The sequence below is a fragment of the Coregonus lavaretus genome (genome assembly GCF_964263955.1).
Source record: "Coregonus lavaretus genome assembly, chromosome: 9".
Classification (NCBI taxonomy): Eukaryota; Metazoa; Chordata; class Actinopteri; order Salmoniformes; family Salmonidae; genus Coregonus; species Coregonus lavaretus.
In genome coordinates, this window is record NC_139996.1 from 4,302,088 (window position 1) to 4,319,285 (window position 17,198).

Sequence of the window (17,198 nt, forward strand, 5' to 3'; positions counted from 1 at the left end):
GAGAGAGAGAGAGAGAGAGAGAGAGAGAGAGAGGGGGAGAGAGAGAGAGAGAGAGAGAGAGAGAGAGAGAGAGGGCGAGAGAGAGAGAGAGAGAGAGTGTAATGTTTACTGTTAATATTTATTGTTTATTTCACTTTTGTTTACTATCTACTTCACTTGCTTTGGCAATGTTAACACACGTTTCCCATGCCAATAAAGCCCTTAAATTGAAATTGAATTGAAATTGAAATTGAGAGAGAGAGAGAGAGAGAGAGAGAGTTCAGAACAGCTCCACCTATACAGAAGTCACCAGATATCAACTAAGAAATTACATGGTAAAATGTCATTGTACAGTAATAATATATGAACTGTCATCACTTTCAGAGCCTCCAGGTCCAGCTCAGCTCTCCCTGCAGTCCTTTGCGCCTCTGCATTTTTGGCCTGGACTTGCTGCGTCTCCTCTCTCTTATCCAGGTGTCTCTGCAGTGTCTGTCTGTCCTGCTCCAGCTCAGTGACTCTCCTCTGCAGCTTCAACAGGACTGACATGTCCACCGCATCCTGAACAACAACACAAGAAAAACATTTATTTTGGATGATCCAAAATAAGATTTGGCTAATTCTATGGGAGAGCAAAGCATCCCGTGTGGGGCTATGGAAGTCTAGAACCACCTAAGCCTCGTTCATCACTCGGATGTTGTGGAAGCTATGGGGCTATGGATGGTGAGCATCCACGTAAACCTCAAAAGATGAGGTTTTTACATTCCATATGTTCATATTTGAGCTCCTCACCTCTCCTCGTAGAGATCTCGTCTCGGACTCTGTGAACCCTGAGGAGCTGCGTGTTGAGCTGGGAGTTTCCACTGAGCTGTTTCTTCCCTCGGACTCTGCAAACCCAGAGCTGGGAGTTCCCTCGGACTCATTGCTGCTGTAGTTGGAGTCTGTTCTCCTGTGGCCTGGTTTACTGGTGATCTGGTTAGACAGCATGGCATAAAAAAGGTTAGCTAGGTAGCTAAGCTGACCCAAACAGAACCAAACCAATAAGTTATTTTCATATAGACCTCATGCATGCAGCGGTGTAGCCACTGAAATCCAGGCTAGCAAGCTAGGAAAGCGGCAGTGTCACTTGACTTCCAAACCAAACCATTTTGGTTTGGCAGTCAAAATCCCTATCTAAACATACGTTGGTTAGCATAGGATAAATTGCTTTGAACGTCAGTGTGAGATGCATAACAGCATTCAAACACCCTGCATTAATAAAGTCTATTTCTTCAAGGTCCACAACGCTCCATAAGTCATGTTACCACGCTGAGATTCATCTCTTCTTTCAGGTCAGCATGTCTCTCCTCTAGCTGTCTGTATTCACTCAGTAGACTCTGGTAGCGGTCACGCTCCTCGCTGAGATCCCTCTCCAGCTGCTTACGGTCTTTAGCATGGGCCTGGGTCTCTGGACAGGGGAACAGGGAAGTGGTCACTGGGCAACACACGGAAGACAACAGACAGAAAAAGGGGGAGGGGACTTGTCCAATAAGAAAACGCTTGTTTAACGCTTTCCGTTGCAAAACGTTTTGCTACGGTGTGCCATCATGAACATGACCCTGTACTGTACCTGCTATCTGCTGGCTCTGTTCCTGGATCAGCTGATTCAGATCACCGTTCGCTGTCATCAACAAGCTGTTGTTCTCATTCAACTCTGACACCACCTAGTGGCAGGAAGAGGGAAACGCGTCAGTGGACACTCGTCTCAATGGCTCAGCAGAGCGTGGTGCTTGTAAGTTCGATTCTAAATATAACGTGTCACTGTCATTGTTGACAGTTTTCTAAGTCGCTTTGGAGAAAAATATCTTGCTAAACGACCATATTAACTCTACCTTCTCCGTCTAAGTTAGTAGGTGAACGCAGCAGTTAAGTTGCAGTACCTTCTCAGTGTCCTCCCTGTATGTTCTAGCCCCCTCCTCTATGGCCTTCTTCTCTCCCCTGGTGGTCTCCAGCTCCTGGTGGAGGAATGACAGCTGTTCCAGGAGGGAGGGGACCCCGTCTGCTTTAAACCTGCTCTCCTCCTCTGCCACGCTCAGTCGCTCCACCTCTCTCCCCAGCCTCTCGCTCTCCGCTGCCCGGGACCGCTCCACGGTCCTCAACCTCTCACTGAGCTCTCGGTTCTCCTTGTTCTGCAGGAGGGAAGGGAGGGGATACACTCAGGGTTTACACGTGACATACAACCAGCATTACCTCATCTAACAATGTCCTGTTTTCAACTGGGGTCAATACTGAAGTAAACAGTTATTTCTAAGGATATTTACATTTACTGACAAAACACTTCCAACAAAGTTGTAGTATTGTTTCTAGCTAAGAAGACAGTGGTGCGTGTCCATGCTCGAGAGAGTAAGATTTCCAAAATATTCATCACACAAAATAAACTTGACCGCCTGGTCTCACTTGTTCGTTCAGTTGTAGTGGTACTCCTATTTGTAGCTATCCACATAGGTGGAAGTGACTATGTCCATACAGGAAGTGACTATGTCCATACAGGAAGTGACTATGTCCATACAGGAAGTGACTATGTCCATACAGGAAGTGACTATGTCCATACAGGAAGTGACTATGTCCATACAGGAAGTGACTATGTCCATACAGGAAGTGACTATGTCCATACAGGAAGTGCCCTTTCTCACCTGTTCGTCCACCTTCCTCTGCAATTGCATGATCTTGTTCTCCATGCCCACACTGAGCTTCTTGAAGTGTTCCACGGAGCGGGCCTCCACCCTTAGCTTCCTCAGCTCCCTCCTGGCCGCCATGCGTCTCACACAGCTCTGGAGGTAGACCACGGCCCTCAGGGAGCGTCTGCACCTCCGCCTGGCCAGCCAGCCTCTCACCCACCTCTGGATGGTGATAACCTTGTGTTCGTACAGCAGCTGGGGGAAGCAGAGAATGGTGGATGAGGGGAGTTTCCCCCCCTTACTATGTAAAGCACCTGGAAAAGGGCTATATAAATGCAATCAATGTCGCAGACCCGAGTCGTGTTTCAGTGGGTTCGAAACACAAGAAAACTGTCTGAAACAGGGAGGTACCATCTGAACCAATAAGAAACATTTTCCCCCGCTTTCCGTCGTAAAATGTTTTGATATGGTGTGCCCTAATGAACACGACCCCTGACTAGTGTAGAGAACTGTTTATGGAAATTGTAGTTTGGAGTTACGAGTTGTGTGGCAATGTCTTAAGAGTGGATTTACATCTGATCGAGTCGGACAAATGAAGTACCGTCACTTATACTGTATGTGAATGAGAGTTTGGAGCAGGTCAGGTGTGTGTTGGATGGCGTATCAATGCTATAAAGGACCTTGTGGTAGGTCTGTCTGGCCTGGTAGGCTCGTAGCAGACGCTGCATGGCGATGGCTGCAGACCTCTGCTGCAGGTAGCATCTCCTGGACACTAACATTCGCTGGTTCTTCTGGATGATAACTGCTGCTCTGGTCCTCCTCAGGAACGCTACCAGGCTGAGAGGAGAGGGGAGAGGAGAGGAGAGGAGAGGAGAGGAGAGGAGAGGAGAGGAGAGGAGAGGAGAGGGGAGAATCAGAGATAACGTCAGACGCCTGTTTCTATTAATGATCAGGGTTCCCACTCTTTAGACATTACTAATTCCATGACTGTTCAGGTCTACAGGTAAGAATGTTCATGACACACATAAAGGGTCGTCACAGTCATGCACCTGCCTATTTCTACAACCCTAACCACACTGCTAACCTTATGCCTAACCCTAACCCTAACCCTAACCACACTGCTAACCTTATGCCTAACCCTAACCCTAACCCTAACCACACTGCTAACCTTATGCCTAACCCTAAATGTTTGTTTTCATTAATTTTTACGACATAGCCAATTTTGACTATGTGGTTGTGGGAACTAATGGAAACCCACACACAGTGGGTAAAGCACCGTGGAAAATTACAGAAAAAAAAAAAAAAAACATTTCCCCTGATAATTTCATTTCCAAATAATGATCGGATACTGTACGTAAATTGATTTACATTCCCTGGCTTTCCCTGTCTGGAACGTATATAATTAAATTCCATTCCAGAATATTCCCTTGCCCGTGGGAAACCCCGTGGGAAACCCCGTGGGGTAAGGTTGTAATCTTTCCACTCACCAGCGGGCCTGGTAGCCTCGCGTGTTTCTCTGTATGGTGATGGCAGCTCGTCTCATACGGAGGTACCTCTTCCTGGCCAGCCAGCATCTGATGGACTTCTGGATGCGAACGCACGCCGCCTTCAGTTTATCAGAACGCAGCTTCTCTAGAAAGGCCACCTGACCCGCCCTGAAGAAGATCTTGTTCTTGCCAAACTGGTATTTGTCCTGGTCCTGTAGATGAGAGGGTTGTTGAGTATTTTAGCAGACTTAACCATTGTTTGTTTGATATCTTTGCTACCTTTGTATCCAGTATGAATACTTACTGGATGGAGGCAAATGAATTAGACAGTTTGTGTGTGGAATAACCATGGTAAAATCTATTTATGTATTTTGTACACTCTTTCCCTACTGTGACCTATTTCTCCAGGTCATTCGTACAGGTAACTTCCTGAAACCTAACCCCTCCTACCTGAACCCTAAGGACCTGACCTCTACTTCCTGAAACCTAACCCCTCCTACCTGAACCCTAAGGGCCTGACCTCTAAAAACCCCGGGCACTTCCTACCTGGACCCATTTCTCCAGGACGTTCCTGCAGGTCCGCTTCCTGTCTGAGAGAACGTCCTTCTGTTTCATCAGAACCCGGTACCGGTTGAAGAACTCCTGGTAGGTCCACCTGTCCACAGGTGTGGTGTGATCAGTAACATATGCTCCAGATTATTTTGTTACGGGCACACGCTGTGGTCACACTTTGTGGCGTGTGTGTGTGTGTGTGTGTATATACAGTGGGGGAAAAAAGTATTTAGTCAGCCACCAATTGTGCAAGTTCTCCCACTTAAAAAGATGAGAGAGGCCTGTAATTTTCATCATAGATACACGTCAACTATGACAGACAAATTGAGGAAAAAAAATCCAGAAAATCACATTGTAGGATTTTTTATGAATTTATTTGCAAATTATGGTGGAAAATAAGTATTTGGTCACCTACAAACAAGCAAGATTTCTGGCTCTCACAGACCTGTAACTTCTTCTTTAAGAGGCTCCTCTGTCCTCCACTCGTTACCTGTATTAAGGGCACCTGTTTGAACTTGTTATCGGTATAAAAGACACCTGTCTACAACCTCAAACAGTCACACTCCAAACTCCACTATGGCCAAGACCAAAGAGCTGTCAAAGGACACCAGAAACAAAATTGTAGACCTGCACCAGGCTGGGAAGACTGAATCTGCAATAGGTAAGCAGCTTGGTTTGAAGAAATCAACTGTGGGAGCAATTATTAGGAAATGGAAGACATACAAGACCACAGATAATCTCCCTCGATCTGGGGCTCCACGCAAGATCTCACCCCGTGGGGTCAAAATGATCACAAGAACGGTGAACAAAAATCCCAGAACCACACGGGGGACCTAGTGAATGACCTGCAGAGAGCTGGGACCAAAGTAACAAAGCCTACCATCAGTAACACACTACGCCGCCAGGGACTCAAATCCTGCAGTGCCAGACGTGTCCCCCTGCTTAAGCCAGTACATGTCCAGGCCCGTCTGAAGTTTGCTAGAGTGCATTTGGATGATCCAGAAGAGGATTGGGAGAATGTCATATGGTCAGATGAAACCAAAATAGAACTTTTTGGTAAAATCTCAACTCGTCGTGTTTGGAGGACAAAGAATGCTGAGTTGTATCCAAAGAACACCATACCTACTGTGAAGCATGGGGGTGGAAGCATCATGCTTTGGGGCTGTTTTTCTGCAAAGGGACCAGGACGACTGATCCGTGTAAAGGAAAGAATGAATGGGCCATGTATCGTGAGATTTTGAGTGAAAACCTCCTTCCATCAGCAAGGGCATTGAAGATGAAACGTGGCTGGGTCTTTCAGCATGACAATGATCCCAAACACACCGCCCGGGCAGCGAAGGAGTGGCTTCGTAAGAAGCATTTCAAGGTCCTGGAGTGGCCTAGCCAGTCTCCAGATCTCAACCCCATAGAAAATCTTTGGAGGGAGTTGAAAGTCTGTGTTGCCCAGCGACAGCCCCAAAACATCACTGCTCTAGAGGAGATCTGCATGGAGGAATGGGCCAAAATACCAGCAACAGTGTGTGAAAACCTTGTGAAGACTTAGAGAAAACGTTTGACCTGTGTCATTGCCAACAAATGGTATATAACAAAGTATTGAGAAACTTTTGTTATTGAACAAATACTTATTTTCCACCATAATTTGCAAATAAATTCATAAAAATCCTACAATGTGATTTTCTGGATTTTTTTCCCTCATTTTGTCTGTCATAGTTGACGTGTACCTATGATGAAAATTACAGGCCTCTCTCATCTTTTTAAGTGGGAGAACTTGCACAATTGGTGGCTGACTAAATACTTTTTTGCCCCACTGTATATAGAGAAAGTTGAATGCTTGTGTATATGTTATGTGAGAGTGCCTTTTAGAGCTGGATCGACTAGGGCTGGATGATGTTAGGGCTGGATGATGTTAGGGCTGGATGATGTTAGGGCTGGATGATGTTAGGGCTGGATGATGTTGTTGCTGTACCTGGATGGGAAGCCTGCTGCTGAGATGCGGATGGTTTCCAGGACTCCACAAGCCCGTAACTGCTGTACCGCCCTCATGGGGTCCATCCTATTACAAAGAAAACATACACACAGTGCCTTCGGAAAGTATTCAGACCCCGTTGACTTTTTCAACATTTTGTTACGTTTCAGCCTTATTCTAAAATTGATTAAAATTGTTTCCCCCCCCCTAATTAATCTACACACAATACCCCATAATGACAAAGCAAAAACAGGTTTTTTGAATTTTTAGCAAATGTATTACAAATAAAAAACGGGAGAAACCCCCAAATACACGTGTGCCAAGCTTGTAGCGTCATACCAAAGAAGACTCGAGGCTCTAATCGCTGCCTTAAGTGCTTCAACAAAGTACTGAGTAAAGGGTCTGAATACTTATGTAAATGTGATATTTCAGTTTAGTGTTTTTAATAAATTAGCAACATTTTCTAAAAACCTGTTTTTGCTTTGTCATTATGGGGTATTGTGTGTAGATTAATGAGGAAGAATCTAAATGTAATCGATTTTAGAATAAGGCTGTAACGTAACAAAATGTGGAAAAAGTGAAGGGGTCTGAATACTTTCCGAATGCACTGTATATATATATATATATATATATATATATATATATATATATATATATATATAGACATACACATATACACACTGAACAAAAATATAAACGCAACATGTAAAGTCTTGGTCCCATGTTTTATGAGCTGAAATAGAAGATCCCAGAAATTTTCCATACGCACAAAAAGCTTATTTCTCTCAAATGTTGTGAACAAATTTGTTTACATCCCTGTTAGTGAGCATTTCTCCTTTGCCAAGATAGTACACAGGTGCATCTTGTGCTGGGGACAATAAAAAGCCATTCTAAAAATGTGCAGTTTTGTCACACAACACAATGCCACAGATGTCTCAAGTTTTGAGGGAGTGTGCAATTGGCATGCTGACTGCAGGAATATCCACCAGAGATGTTGCCAGAGAATTCAATGTTACTTTCTCTACCATAAGCCGCCTCCAATGTCATTTTAGAGAATTTGGCGGTACTTCCAACCGGCCTCACAACCACATGTAACCACGCCAGCCCAGGACCTCCACATCCAGCTTCTTCACCATTCTGTGGGGAAAAACTCATTCTGATTGGCTGGCTCCCCTATACCCTCCCAGGCCCACCCATGGCTCCGCCCCTGCCCAGTCATGTGACATCCATAGATTAGGGCCTAATGAATTTATTTCAATTGACCGATTTCCTTATATGAACTGTAACTCAGTAAAATCTTTGAAATTGTTGATGTTGCGTTTATATTTTTGTTCAGTTTAAAAGCACAACCAAATTCCCATGGAAAAACAATGTCTGGTTTTTGGTTTAGTTGTCATTTAAATGTGTTATCACTGTGCTTTTAAGCACAACAATGTTCAAATGGGAATACAATGTCAAATATTTTGTATTTATTTATACATCAGATTAATGTGTTATAGCGGTGCTTCATCTGGAGCACAACCAAATGACCTGGATTACAGTTGAGATTACATTAAAAGTACACGGTGCAAGTGATCGATGTTGTTAGAGATTCTGACAGATTATTATATTGTGAAGATCGCCACAGACCCCTCGACCTTTGCATGCACACTTCCTACGATTACACAAGACATTTATAGTTACAGGAGGCTAACCTCAGAATATGACCATGGGTGTGTTACTCATTTTAAAGTTTGAATAACTACGGTTACATTAGTTTTGTAAGATAGCCTTACATGTTTGCTATTTACTGGATTACAAAAGTAATATTGAATTGTGTTTGGTTGACAACGCAACCAAATATCAACATTTAAAAAGAGATTCATCTAATTTCATCTGAGCTACTTAGCTTAATACTATTCTTCAACTTTTATTTTTGGTTTAGTTGGAATCCAACATTTATTTGTTAACTTGTCGACAAGCTAATAGGCTATTTACTGTATTGCAGAAGTGATATTGAATTGTGTTTGGTTGTCAACGCAACCAAATATTAACATTTAAAGGATATATATATATATATATACACTGCTCAAAAAAATAAAGGGAACACTTAAACAACACAATGTAACTCCAAGTCAATCACACTTCTGTGAAATCAAACTGTCCACTTAGGAACCAACACTGATTGAGAAAAATTTCACACGCTGTTGTGCAAATGGAATAGACAACAGGTGGAAATTATAGGCAATTAGCAAGACACCCCCGATAAAGGACTGGTTTTGCAGGTGGTGACCACAGACCACTTCTCAGTTCCTATGCTTCCTGGCTGATGTTTTGGTCACTTTTGAATGCTGGCGGTGCTTTCACTCTAGTGGTAGCATGAGACGGAGACTACAACCCACACAAGTGGCTCAGGTAGTGCAGCTCATCCAGGATGGCACATCAATGCGAGCTGTCGCAAGAAGGTTTGCCGTGTCTGTCAGCGTAGTGTCCAGAGCATGGAGGCGCTACCAGGAGACAGGCCAGTACATCAGGAGACGTGGAGGAGGCCGTAGGAGGGCAACAACCCAGCAGCAGGACTGCTACCTCCGCCTTTGTGCAAGGAGGAGCAGGAGGAGCACTGCCAGAGCCCTGCAAAATGACCTCCAGCAGGCCACAAATGTGCATGTGTCTGCTCAAACGGTCAGAAACAGACTCCATGAGGGTGGTATGAGGGCCCGACGTCCACAGGTGGGGGTTGTGCTTACAGCCCAACACCGTGCAGGACATTTGGCATTTGCCAGAGAACACCAAGATTGGCAAATTCGCCACTGGTGCCCTGTGCTCTTCACAGATGAAAGCAGGTTCACACTGAGCACATGTGACAGACGTGACAGAGTCTGGAGACGCCGTGGAGAACGTTCTGCTGCCTGCAACATCCTCCAGCATGACCGGTTTGGCGGTGGGTCAGTCATGGTGTGGGGTGGCATTTCTTTGGGGGGGCCGCACAGCCCTCCATGTGCTCGCCAGAGGTAGCCTGACTACCATTAGGTACCGAGATGAGATCCTCAGACCCCTTGTGAGACCATATGCTGGTGCGGTTGGCCCTGGGTTCCTCCTAATGCAAGACAATGCTAGACCTCATGTGGCTGGAGTGTGTCAGCAGTTCCTGCAAGAGGAAGGCATTGATGCTATGGACTGGCCAGCCCGTTCCCCAGACCTGAATCCAATTGAGCACATCTGGGACATCATGTCTCGCTTCATCCACCAACGCCACATTGCACCACAGACTGTCCAGGAGTTGGCGGATGCTTTAGTCCAGGTCTGGGAGGAGATCCCTCAGGAGACCATCCGCCACCTCATCAGGAGCATGCCCAGGCGTTGTAGGGAGGTCATACAGGCACGTGGAGGCCACACACACTACTGAGCCTCATTTTGACTTGTTTTAAGGACATTACATCAAAGTTGGATCAGCCTGTAGTGTGGTTTTCCACTTTAATTTTGAGGGTGACTCCAAATCCAGACCTCCATGGGTTGATACATTTGATTTCCATTGATAATTTTTGTGTGATTTTGTTGTCAGCACATTCAACTATGTAAAGAAAAAAGTATTTAATAAGATTATTTCATTCATTCAGATCTAGGATGTGTTATTTTAGTGTTCCCTTTATTTTTTTGAGCAGTGTATTTTGTGTATCTGACATAGTTTGACTTTAATTCCAGTTTGTCTACAAATTAATAGTTGATATGTTGGATTCACGTCTCCATCTCAACCAAAAATACAAGTTAAAGAACAGGCCTAAATGAAATCAACATCATTTAAAGTACATTTAACGTTTGATTTGGTTTGATTTAGTCCTATTCTTTAACTTTGATTTTTGGTTAAGATGGAGACATTAAATCCACCATATTAATTATTAACTTGAAGATTAAATTATAAATCAACCAAAGCTTGAAACCCTAGGCCTATATGTATTGTCTATTTTTAGTTTAACCCTGGGTTGAATTTAAAACAATAGCTGTTGATGACTTCCATAATGCTATATAGGCCTAAATAGTTTCATTGATGATATATGACTGATAAAGTATGGTTACATTTCATTTGCTCTGTTAAAATCTACCCTTTGGAATGACTTCGATAGCAACAATGAATTTAGTTTGTTATTAAGAGTTCTCACAATAGCACATTGGTAGTAGTCAGTGACAAATATCAGAGCTGTGCTTGGTTAAAACCCTGGAAGGGAGACCAAAGGGCAGCTGTAGTTACATCAACCCTCCAGTAGGAGGTGCTGCCCGGCCTATTGTTTTTGTTCTGATAGTGGACATTATGTTGAAGATCTGACGTTGTTTCAAAAAGGTACAAATTCAACATATTTTATACAAGGTTTGTCTGTTGAAAATTGGTTACCATTACATAATCCCGCGGTTGAAATTTCATCCTGAAAAACAGTTTACGTTGATGACTTTTCTCAAATCCAATGTATTTTCCACGTAGATTCCATGTCACAATATGTTGAAACAACGTTGTTACTTTCTCTTTCGCAGGGTGCCACAAAACGATAATAACTGAGTCATATTTATTAGGGAACATAACTTTTTTTAAACGTTTTGAAACCGAAAACAAAAATGAACATTTCTTATTTTGACAACTCCAGATAGTCCCTCTCTATTTCAGCCGGGTTTTTTTTCTCTGTTTGGTGCCTAAATGAACAATACCTAGGTTAAAGGGGCGTGGAGGCAGACTCACGTGAATGGGGATTTGAGGTCGTTGGGCTTGATGCAGCGTACATAGTGAGGGGTCGTTCCATTCAGAGTCTCCATCAGCAGATGTAGAGAGTTACGAAACTGAGGAGGGGGGTCAAGGGGTCAAGGGGTCAAATAAAACAAATCTAATGTAGTAAAGTACTAGTCATGCTAAAAAAACATCAGATTTACATTGAGAAGGTTTTACCACAGCAACGTGTGTTTAACATGACTTCCAAATCGGAATCTAAACCATCAGAAGACTGATTTATGTTTTAGTCCCACCTGCGTTCCAACTGTCTTCTTGTGGTCTCTCTGAGCCTGAACAGGCCGTGTCATCTTACTGCGACTGGCAGGGGGGCCTGTAGTCTTCTCCTCATCGCTGAACAGCTCCAACAGCAGATCAAACTGGACAGAAGAGTCAAACACGTCTCAAACAGTGGAACAGGAAACGGTTGTTTGAGACCATTTATCTCTTGACTTGCAATCTTTTGGTTCTTTGGCTGCTATATGCAACTGTGTATTTTTTTTTTCTCCAGTGTGTTGTGACCATATGAAAAGGGCACAAAAAAATAAAAATAAATTATGCACACATGACTGTAAGTCGCTTTGGATAAAAGCGTCTGCTAAATGGCATATTATTATTATTATTATTATTGATGCCCTGACGGATCATTCAGGTAGGACATTTATTGACCACCAGGGGGCAGTTTCCCATTACATGAAATGGGCTGTCACGCTCCAAAACATAAGACTTGTTTCTACAGCTCTGTGCTGGGGTGTGTTCTCCAAGTTCAAACATCACACAGAGAGACTAGTTAACCTCAGGGCACTATGATGGTCCTCTACATAAGACTCACTGGTATACAGAAGGTATTTACAGACAGGACGACTGGAGAAAGGTGGAGTCTTTGGCCTCAAACAAACAAACAAACAAACAAACCTTGCTTAGCTTGAGCACATTAATCTGCTCCTCATTGACAGTATCCTTATTCTTCTCCAGGAACCCCTCACACTGATACTCCACCTGGGAACAAAGGGTCAAACAGAGGGTAGGGAAATACTCCCAGGTCCAGCCATGATAAGAAGAAACATAAAATGAGATAATCAACCTGACCCTCAGTCTAGACCAGGAGTGGTTTGGTTAGTACTTCTCAAACGAGGAGAGCTATTTCAGTCAGTCAGTCACTTTGCTCAATGAGCTCAACAACCTACAGCCAGACAGCAAACAGGTATTCATAAATAGAAGGTCTGACATCTCAACTAGAGTAAAAATAAAAGTATTTACGAAGTAGTTTTTTTTAAAACAGGATGCTTGTGTACCTTGTCTGCAAAGTGGAGGATGATAAAGGCTTTGTTGGACAGACGAGGTTTGTCGAAAAGATCACTTTTCTTCAAGAAGGTGTTGTAAAGTTTCTGAGCCCATGTGTCATCGGAGCCTTTGGGCATCTGAGGGAGGGAGGAGAGGAGAGGAAGGGAGGAGAGGAAGGGAGGAGAGGAAGGGAGGAGAGAAAAGGAGGAAGGGAGGAGAGAAGGTAACACATCAACCTGACTCACATCCTAAATATGTGCCTGTGTGTACAGTGCCTTCAGAAATGATTCATATCCCTCAACTTATTCCACATTTTGTTTTGTTACAGTCTGAATTCAAAATGGATTAAAAACTTTATTGTTCTCACCCATCTACACACAATACCCCATAATGAGAAAGTGAAAACATGTTTTGAGAAATTCTGGCAAATGTATTGAAAATGAAAAACAGAAATCTAATTTACATAAATATTCACACCCCCTTTGCTAAGACACTCCAAATTGAGCTCAGGTGCATCCAATTTCATTTGATCATCCTTGAGATGTCGCTACAACTTGATTGGAATCCACCTGTGGCCAATTCAATTGTTTGTACATGATTTAGAAATAAACACATCTGTCTATATAAAGGTCCCACAGTTGACAGCGCATGTCAGAGCAGAAACTATACCATGAAGTCCAAGGAGCATCTGTAGATCTCTGAGAATTGTGATGAGGCATATATCTAGGGAAGGGTATAAAACAATTTCTAGAGTGTTGACATTTTCCGAAAGCACAGTGGTCTCCATCATTAGGACATTAAAAAAATATAGAACTACCCAGACTAGAGCTGGCCTTCCGACCAAACTGAACAACCGGGCAAGAAGGACCTTGGTCAGGGAGGTGACCAAGAACCCAATGACCACTCTGACACAACTACAGAGTTTCCTTGGCTGAGATGGGAGAACCTGCCAGAAGGACAACTGTCTCTACAGCACTTCACCAATCTGGGCTTTATTGGAGAATGGCCAGACGGAAGCCACTCGAGAATGCAGGGTGCTATGTCTGGAGAGAACCTGGCACAGCTCATCACCCATCGAACGCCATCCCTAGCGTGAAGCATGGTGGTGGCAGCATCATGCTATGCCATGGGGATGCTTTTCAGCAGCAGAGATAGGGGAGACTGGTAAGGATAGAGGGAACAATGAACGGAGCCAAATACAGGTAAATCCTTGATGAGAACCTGCTTCAGAGTGCAAACGACCTTAGACTGGGGCGAAGATTTACGTCCCAACAGGACAATGACCCCAAACATACAGCCAAAGCAACGCTGGAATGGCTTCAGAACAAGAATGTGAAAGTCCTTGAGTGGCCCAGAATTGAATCCCATTGAAAATCTGTGGAAAGGCTTGAAGATTGCTGTTCACCACCGCTCCCCATCTAACTTAACAGAGCTTGAGAAAATCTGCAAGGAAGAATGGGAGAGTCCCCAAACCCAGATGGGCAAGCTGATTGACGACTCAAAGCTGTAATCGCCGCCAAAGGTGCTGATACCATTTATTGACTCAGGGGTGTGAATACTTATGTCAATTACTTTTGTATTTCATTTTCAGTAAACATTTCTAAAAACATGTTTTCACTTTGTCATTATGGGATATTGTGTGTAGATGGGTGAGATACATTTTATTTATTTTAGTCCATGTTGAATTCAGGCTGTAACAACAATGTGGAATAAGTCAAGGGGTATGAATACTTTCTGAAGGCACTGTATGTGTGGAGTAGCCTTAAGAGTAAACTCCCCCCCCCCCCCCGCCATCTTGGTGTTCCACTGGGATCCATTCTAGGACCTCCATCATTATTAGTGTGTGTGTGTGTGTGTGTGTATCTATTTCATGTTACTTTGCACTCCTCGTCCAGCAGGTCCAGGACACCCATCTTGGCCTCGATGAGGTTGATACAGGGATGGTTGTCATAGAAGTCTATCAGCGTCCAGGGAATCTGCTCCTTCATGTACTCCTCCTGCTCCAGCTTGAACACATGCTGCAGTGAGAGAGAACAAAAGCTGACCTCTGACCTAACGTTTTTAAAACAGACATTTCAAGCCTGATTCCCAAATCAAGCCCTAGCCCCTACACCCTAGGTATTTGAGGAGGTCTGAGCATTTTATGCAATATGGCGACCTGGCATAACACAGGGCAAGATGAAGCTATCACCATATTGCTTAAACCTATCCGATCCTCTCAGATCTAGGGTTTGATTTGGGATTGATGGTGTGCCTCTCATGAAAATGACATGAACAGGCTTGTTCAATCAGAGAGAGAGAGAGAGAGAGAGAGCGAGAGCGACAGACAGCGAGAGACAGACAGCGAGAGACAGACAGCGAGAGACAGACAGCGAGAGACAGACAGCGAGAGACAGACAGCGAGACAGACAGCGAGACAGACAGCCAGAGACAGACAGCCAGAGACAGACAGCCAGACAGACAGACAGACAGAGGAGAGAGAGAGATAGACAGAGATAGAGAGAGATAGACAGAGAGAGAGATAGACAGAGAGAGAGATAGACAGAGAGGGGGGGAGAGAGAGAGAGAGAGAGAGATCGACAGAGAGAGAGAGAGAGAGATAGACAGAGAGAGAGAGAGAGAGATAGACAGAGAGAGAGAGACAGAGAGATAGACAGAGAGAGAGAGAGAGACAGATAGACAGAGAGAGAGAGACAGAGAGAGAGAGATAGACAGAGGAGAGAGAGACAGAGGAGAGAGAGAGAGAGAGAGAGATAGACAGAGAGAGAGAGACAGACAGACAGAGAGATAGACAGAGAGAGAGAGAGAGACAGATAGACAGAGAGAGAGAGACAGAGAGAGAGAGATAGACAGAGGAGAGAGAGACAGAGGAGAGAGAGAGAGAGAGATAGATAGACAGAGAGAGAGACAGAGAGAGAGAGAGAGAGAGAGAGAGACAGAGAGAGAGAGAGAGACAGAGACAGAGACAGAGACAGAGACAGAGACAGAGACAGAGACAGAGAGAGAGAGAGAGAGAGAGAGAGAGAGAGAGAGAGAGAGAGAGAGAGAGAGAGAGAGAGAGAGAGAGAGAGAGAGAGAGAGAGAGAGAGAGAGAGAGAGAGAGAGAGAGAGAGAGAGAGAGAGAGAGAGAGAGAGAGAGAGAGAGAGAGAGAGAGAGAGAGAGAGAGAGAGAGAGAGAGAGAGAGAGAGAGAGAGAGACCTACCATGTTAAACTGCTGTTGGAGCTTTTCGTTGGCATAGTTAATACAGAACTGCTCAAAGCTGTTGATGTCAAACGTTTCAAACCTGGGGGGAAAACAGGAAATGAAACATGACTAAGATCAAGAAACCGTTTATACACTGAGTGGACAAAACATTAAGGACAGCTGCTCTTTCCATGACATAGACTGAACAGGTGAATCCAGGTGGAAGCTATGATCCCTGTAGATGAAGGGGAGGAGACAGGTTAAAGAAGGGTTTTTAAGCCTCGAGACAACTGAGACATGGATTGTGAATTTGGCATTACAAAACATTTAAGTGCCTTTGAACGGGGTATGGTAGTAGGTGCCAGGGCACCGGTTTGTGTCAAGAACTGCAACGCTGCTGGGTTTTTCACGCTCAACAGTCTCCCGTGTGTATCAAGAATGTTCCACCAACCAAAGGACATCCAGCCAACTTGACACAACTGTGGGAAACATTGGAGTCAACATCCCTGTGGAACGCTTTCCAGACCTTGTAGAGTCCATGCCTCGACTTAGGGCAAAAGGGGGTGCAACTCAATATTAGGAAGGTGTCCTTAATGTTTTGTACACTCAGTGTAAATTCACAATGCAAACACCACAAAACATCACTGACACACACACCCATAGATGTCGAGAACCCCAATGAAGGAGTGGTGTTTGACGGCAGAGCGCAGAGCCTCGTTGATGTGGTCTACGATCCAGCTGAAGAGTTTAGCGTAGATGTGTTTGGCCAGGGCGTCCCGTGCAGTGACCGCATGCACTTTGGGGAGGGGCTTGACGTAGGTCTCCGTGGCAGTCTTCAATTTCCTGTGGCACAGCCAATGGGACATGTCCTGGTAGGCCACGCCCATCAGCTCACAGAACACTATCAAGTGACTATTGTCAGGCTGTAAGGACACAACAACATATAATAATATAATGATCATATAATACCACAATCATAACATGAACACCAATCAGTTTCGGACTAAGGGCCGGTTTCCTGGACACAGATTAGGCTTAGTCCTGGACAAAAAAAAAGCACTTTCAAATAAGATTTTCCATTGAGTGTGCTTTTTAGCTCAGGACCAGGCTTAAATCTGTGTCCGGGAAACCCGGCCCGAATATAAAGGTCTAAAAAAAAAAAATCAAAGGGCCAGCATTCCATACAAAATCAACATAGAATTGGCAGCATTGTTGTACTTTCAACAGCCCCTTAGGCTACACTCAGGGATGCATTGTCCTGCATATCTCTATGCTGACAAGGGAAATGTTGCAGGACAGTCCTACTATGCGAGAATAGTAAAAGATGGGACGGTACAATAGCTTCTTAAAATGGCACCCTAT

At 44.2% G+C, this 17,198-nt stretch overlaps 1 protein-coding gene across 1 annotated transcript in view; it reads right to left on the bottom strand.

Moving 5' to 3' along the window:
• Positions 1-17,198, bottom strand: part of LOC311134826 (unconventional myosin-Va-like) — a 38,952-nt gene that overhangs the window by 13,833 nt on the left and 7,921 nt on the right. Inside the window, exons 10-26 of the mRNA XM_084168606.1 lie at positions 16,494-16,759; positions 15,855-15,936; positions 14,529-14,669; positions 12,663-12,788; positions 12,283-12,366; positions 11,625-11,747; positions 11,344-11,441; positions 6,639-6,725; positions 4,667-4,775; positions 4,121-4,332; positions 3,314-3,470; positions 2,649-2,888; positions 1,896-2,144; positions 1,586-1,679; positions 1,281-1,423; positions 769-948; positions 358-537 (exon numbers count right to left, since the gene is read on the bottom strand). Of these exons, the coding sequence (XP_084024732.1) occupies positions 358-537; positions 769-948; positions 1,281-1,423; positions 1,586-1,679; positions 1,896-2,144; positions 2,649-2,888; positions 3,314-3,470; positions 4,121-4,332; positions 4,667-4,775; positions 6,639-6,725; positions 11,344-11,441; positions 11,625-11,747; positions 12,283-12,366; positions 12,663-12,788; positions 14,529-14,669; positions 15,855-15,936; positions 16,494-16,759 (2,571 nt within the window). The remainder of the gene's footprint in view (positions 1-357; positions 538-768; positions 949-1,280; positions 1,424-1,585; positions 1,680-1,895; positions 2,145-2,648; positions 2,889-3,313; positions 3,471-4,120; positions 4,333-4,666; positions 4,776-6,638; positions 6,726-11,343; positions 11,442-11,624; positions 11,748-12,282; positions 12,367-12,662; positions 12,789-14,528; positions 14,670-15,854; positions 15,937-16,493; positions 16,760-17,198) is intronic.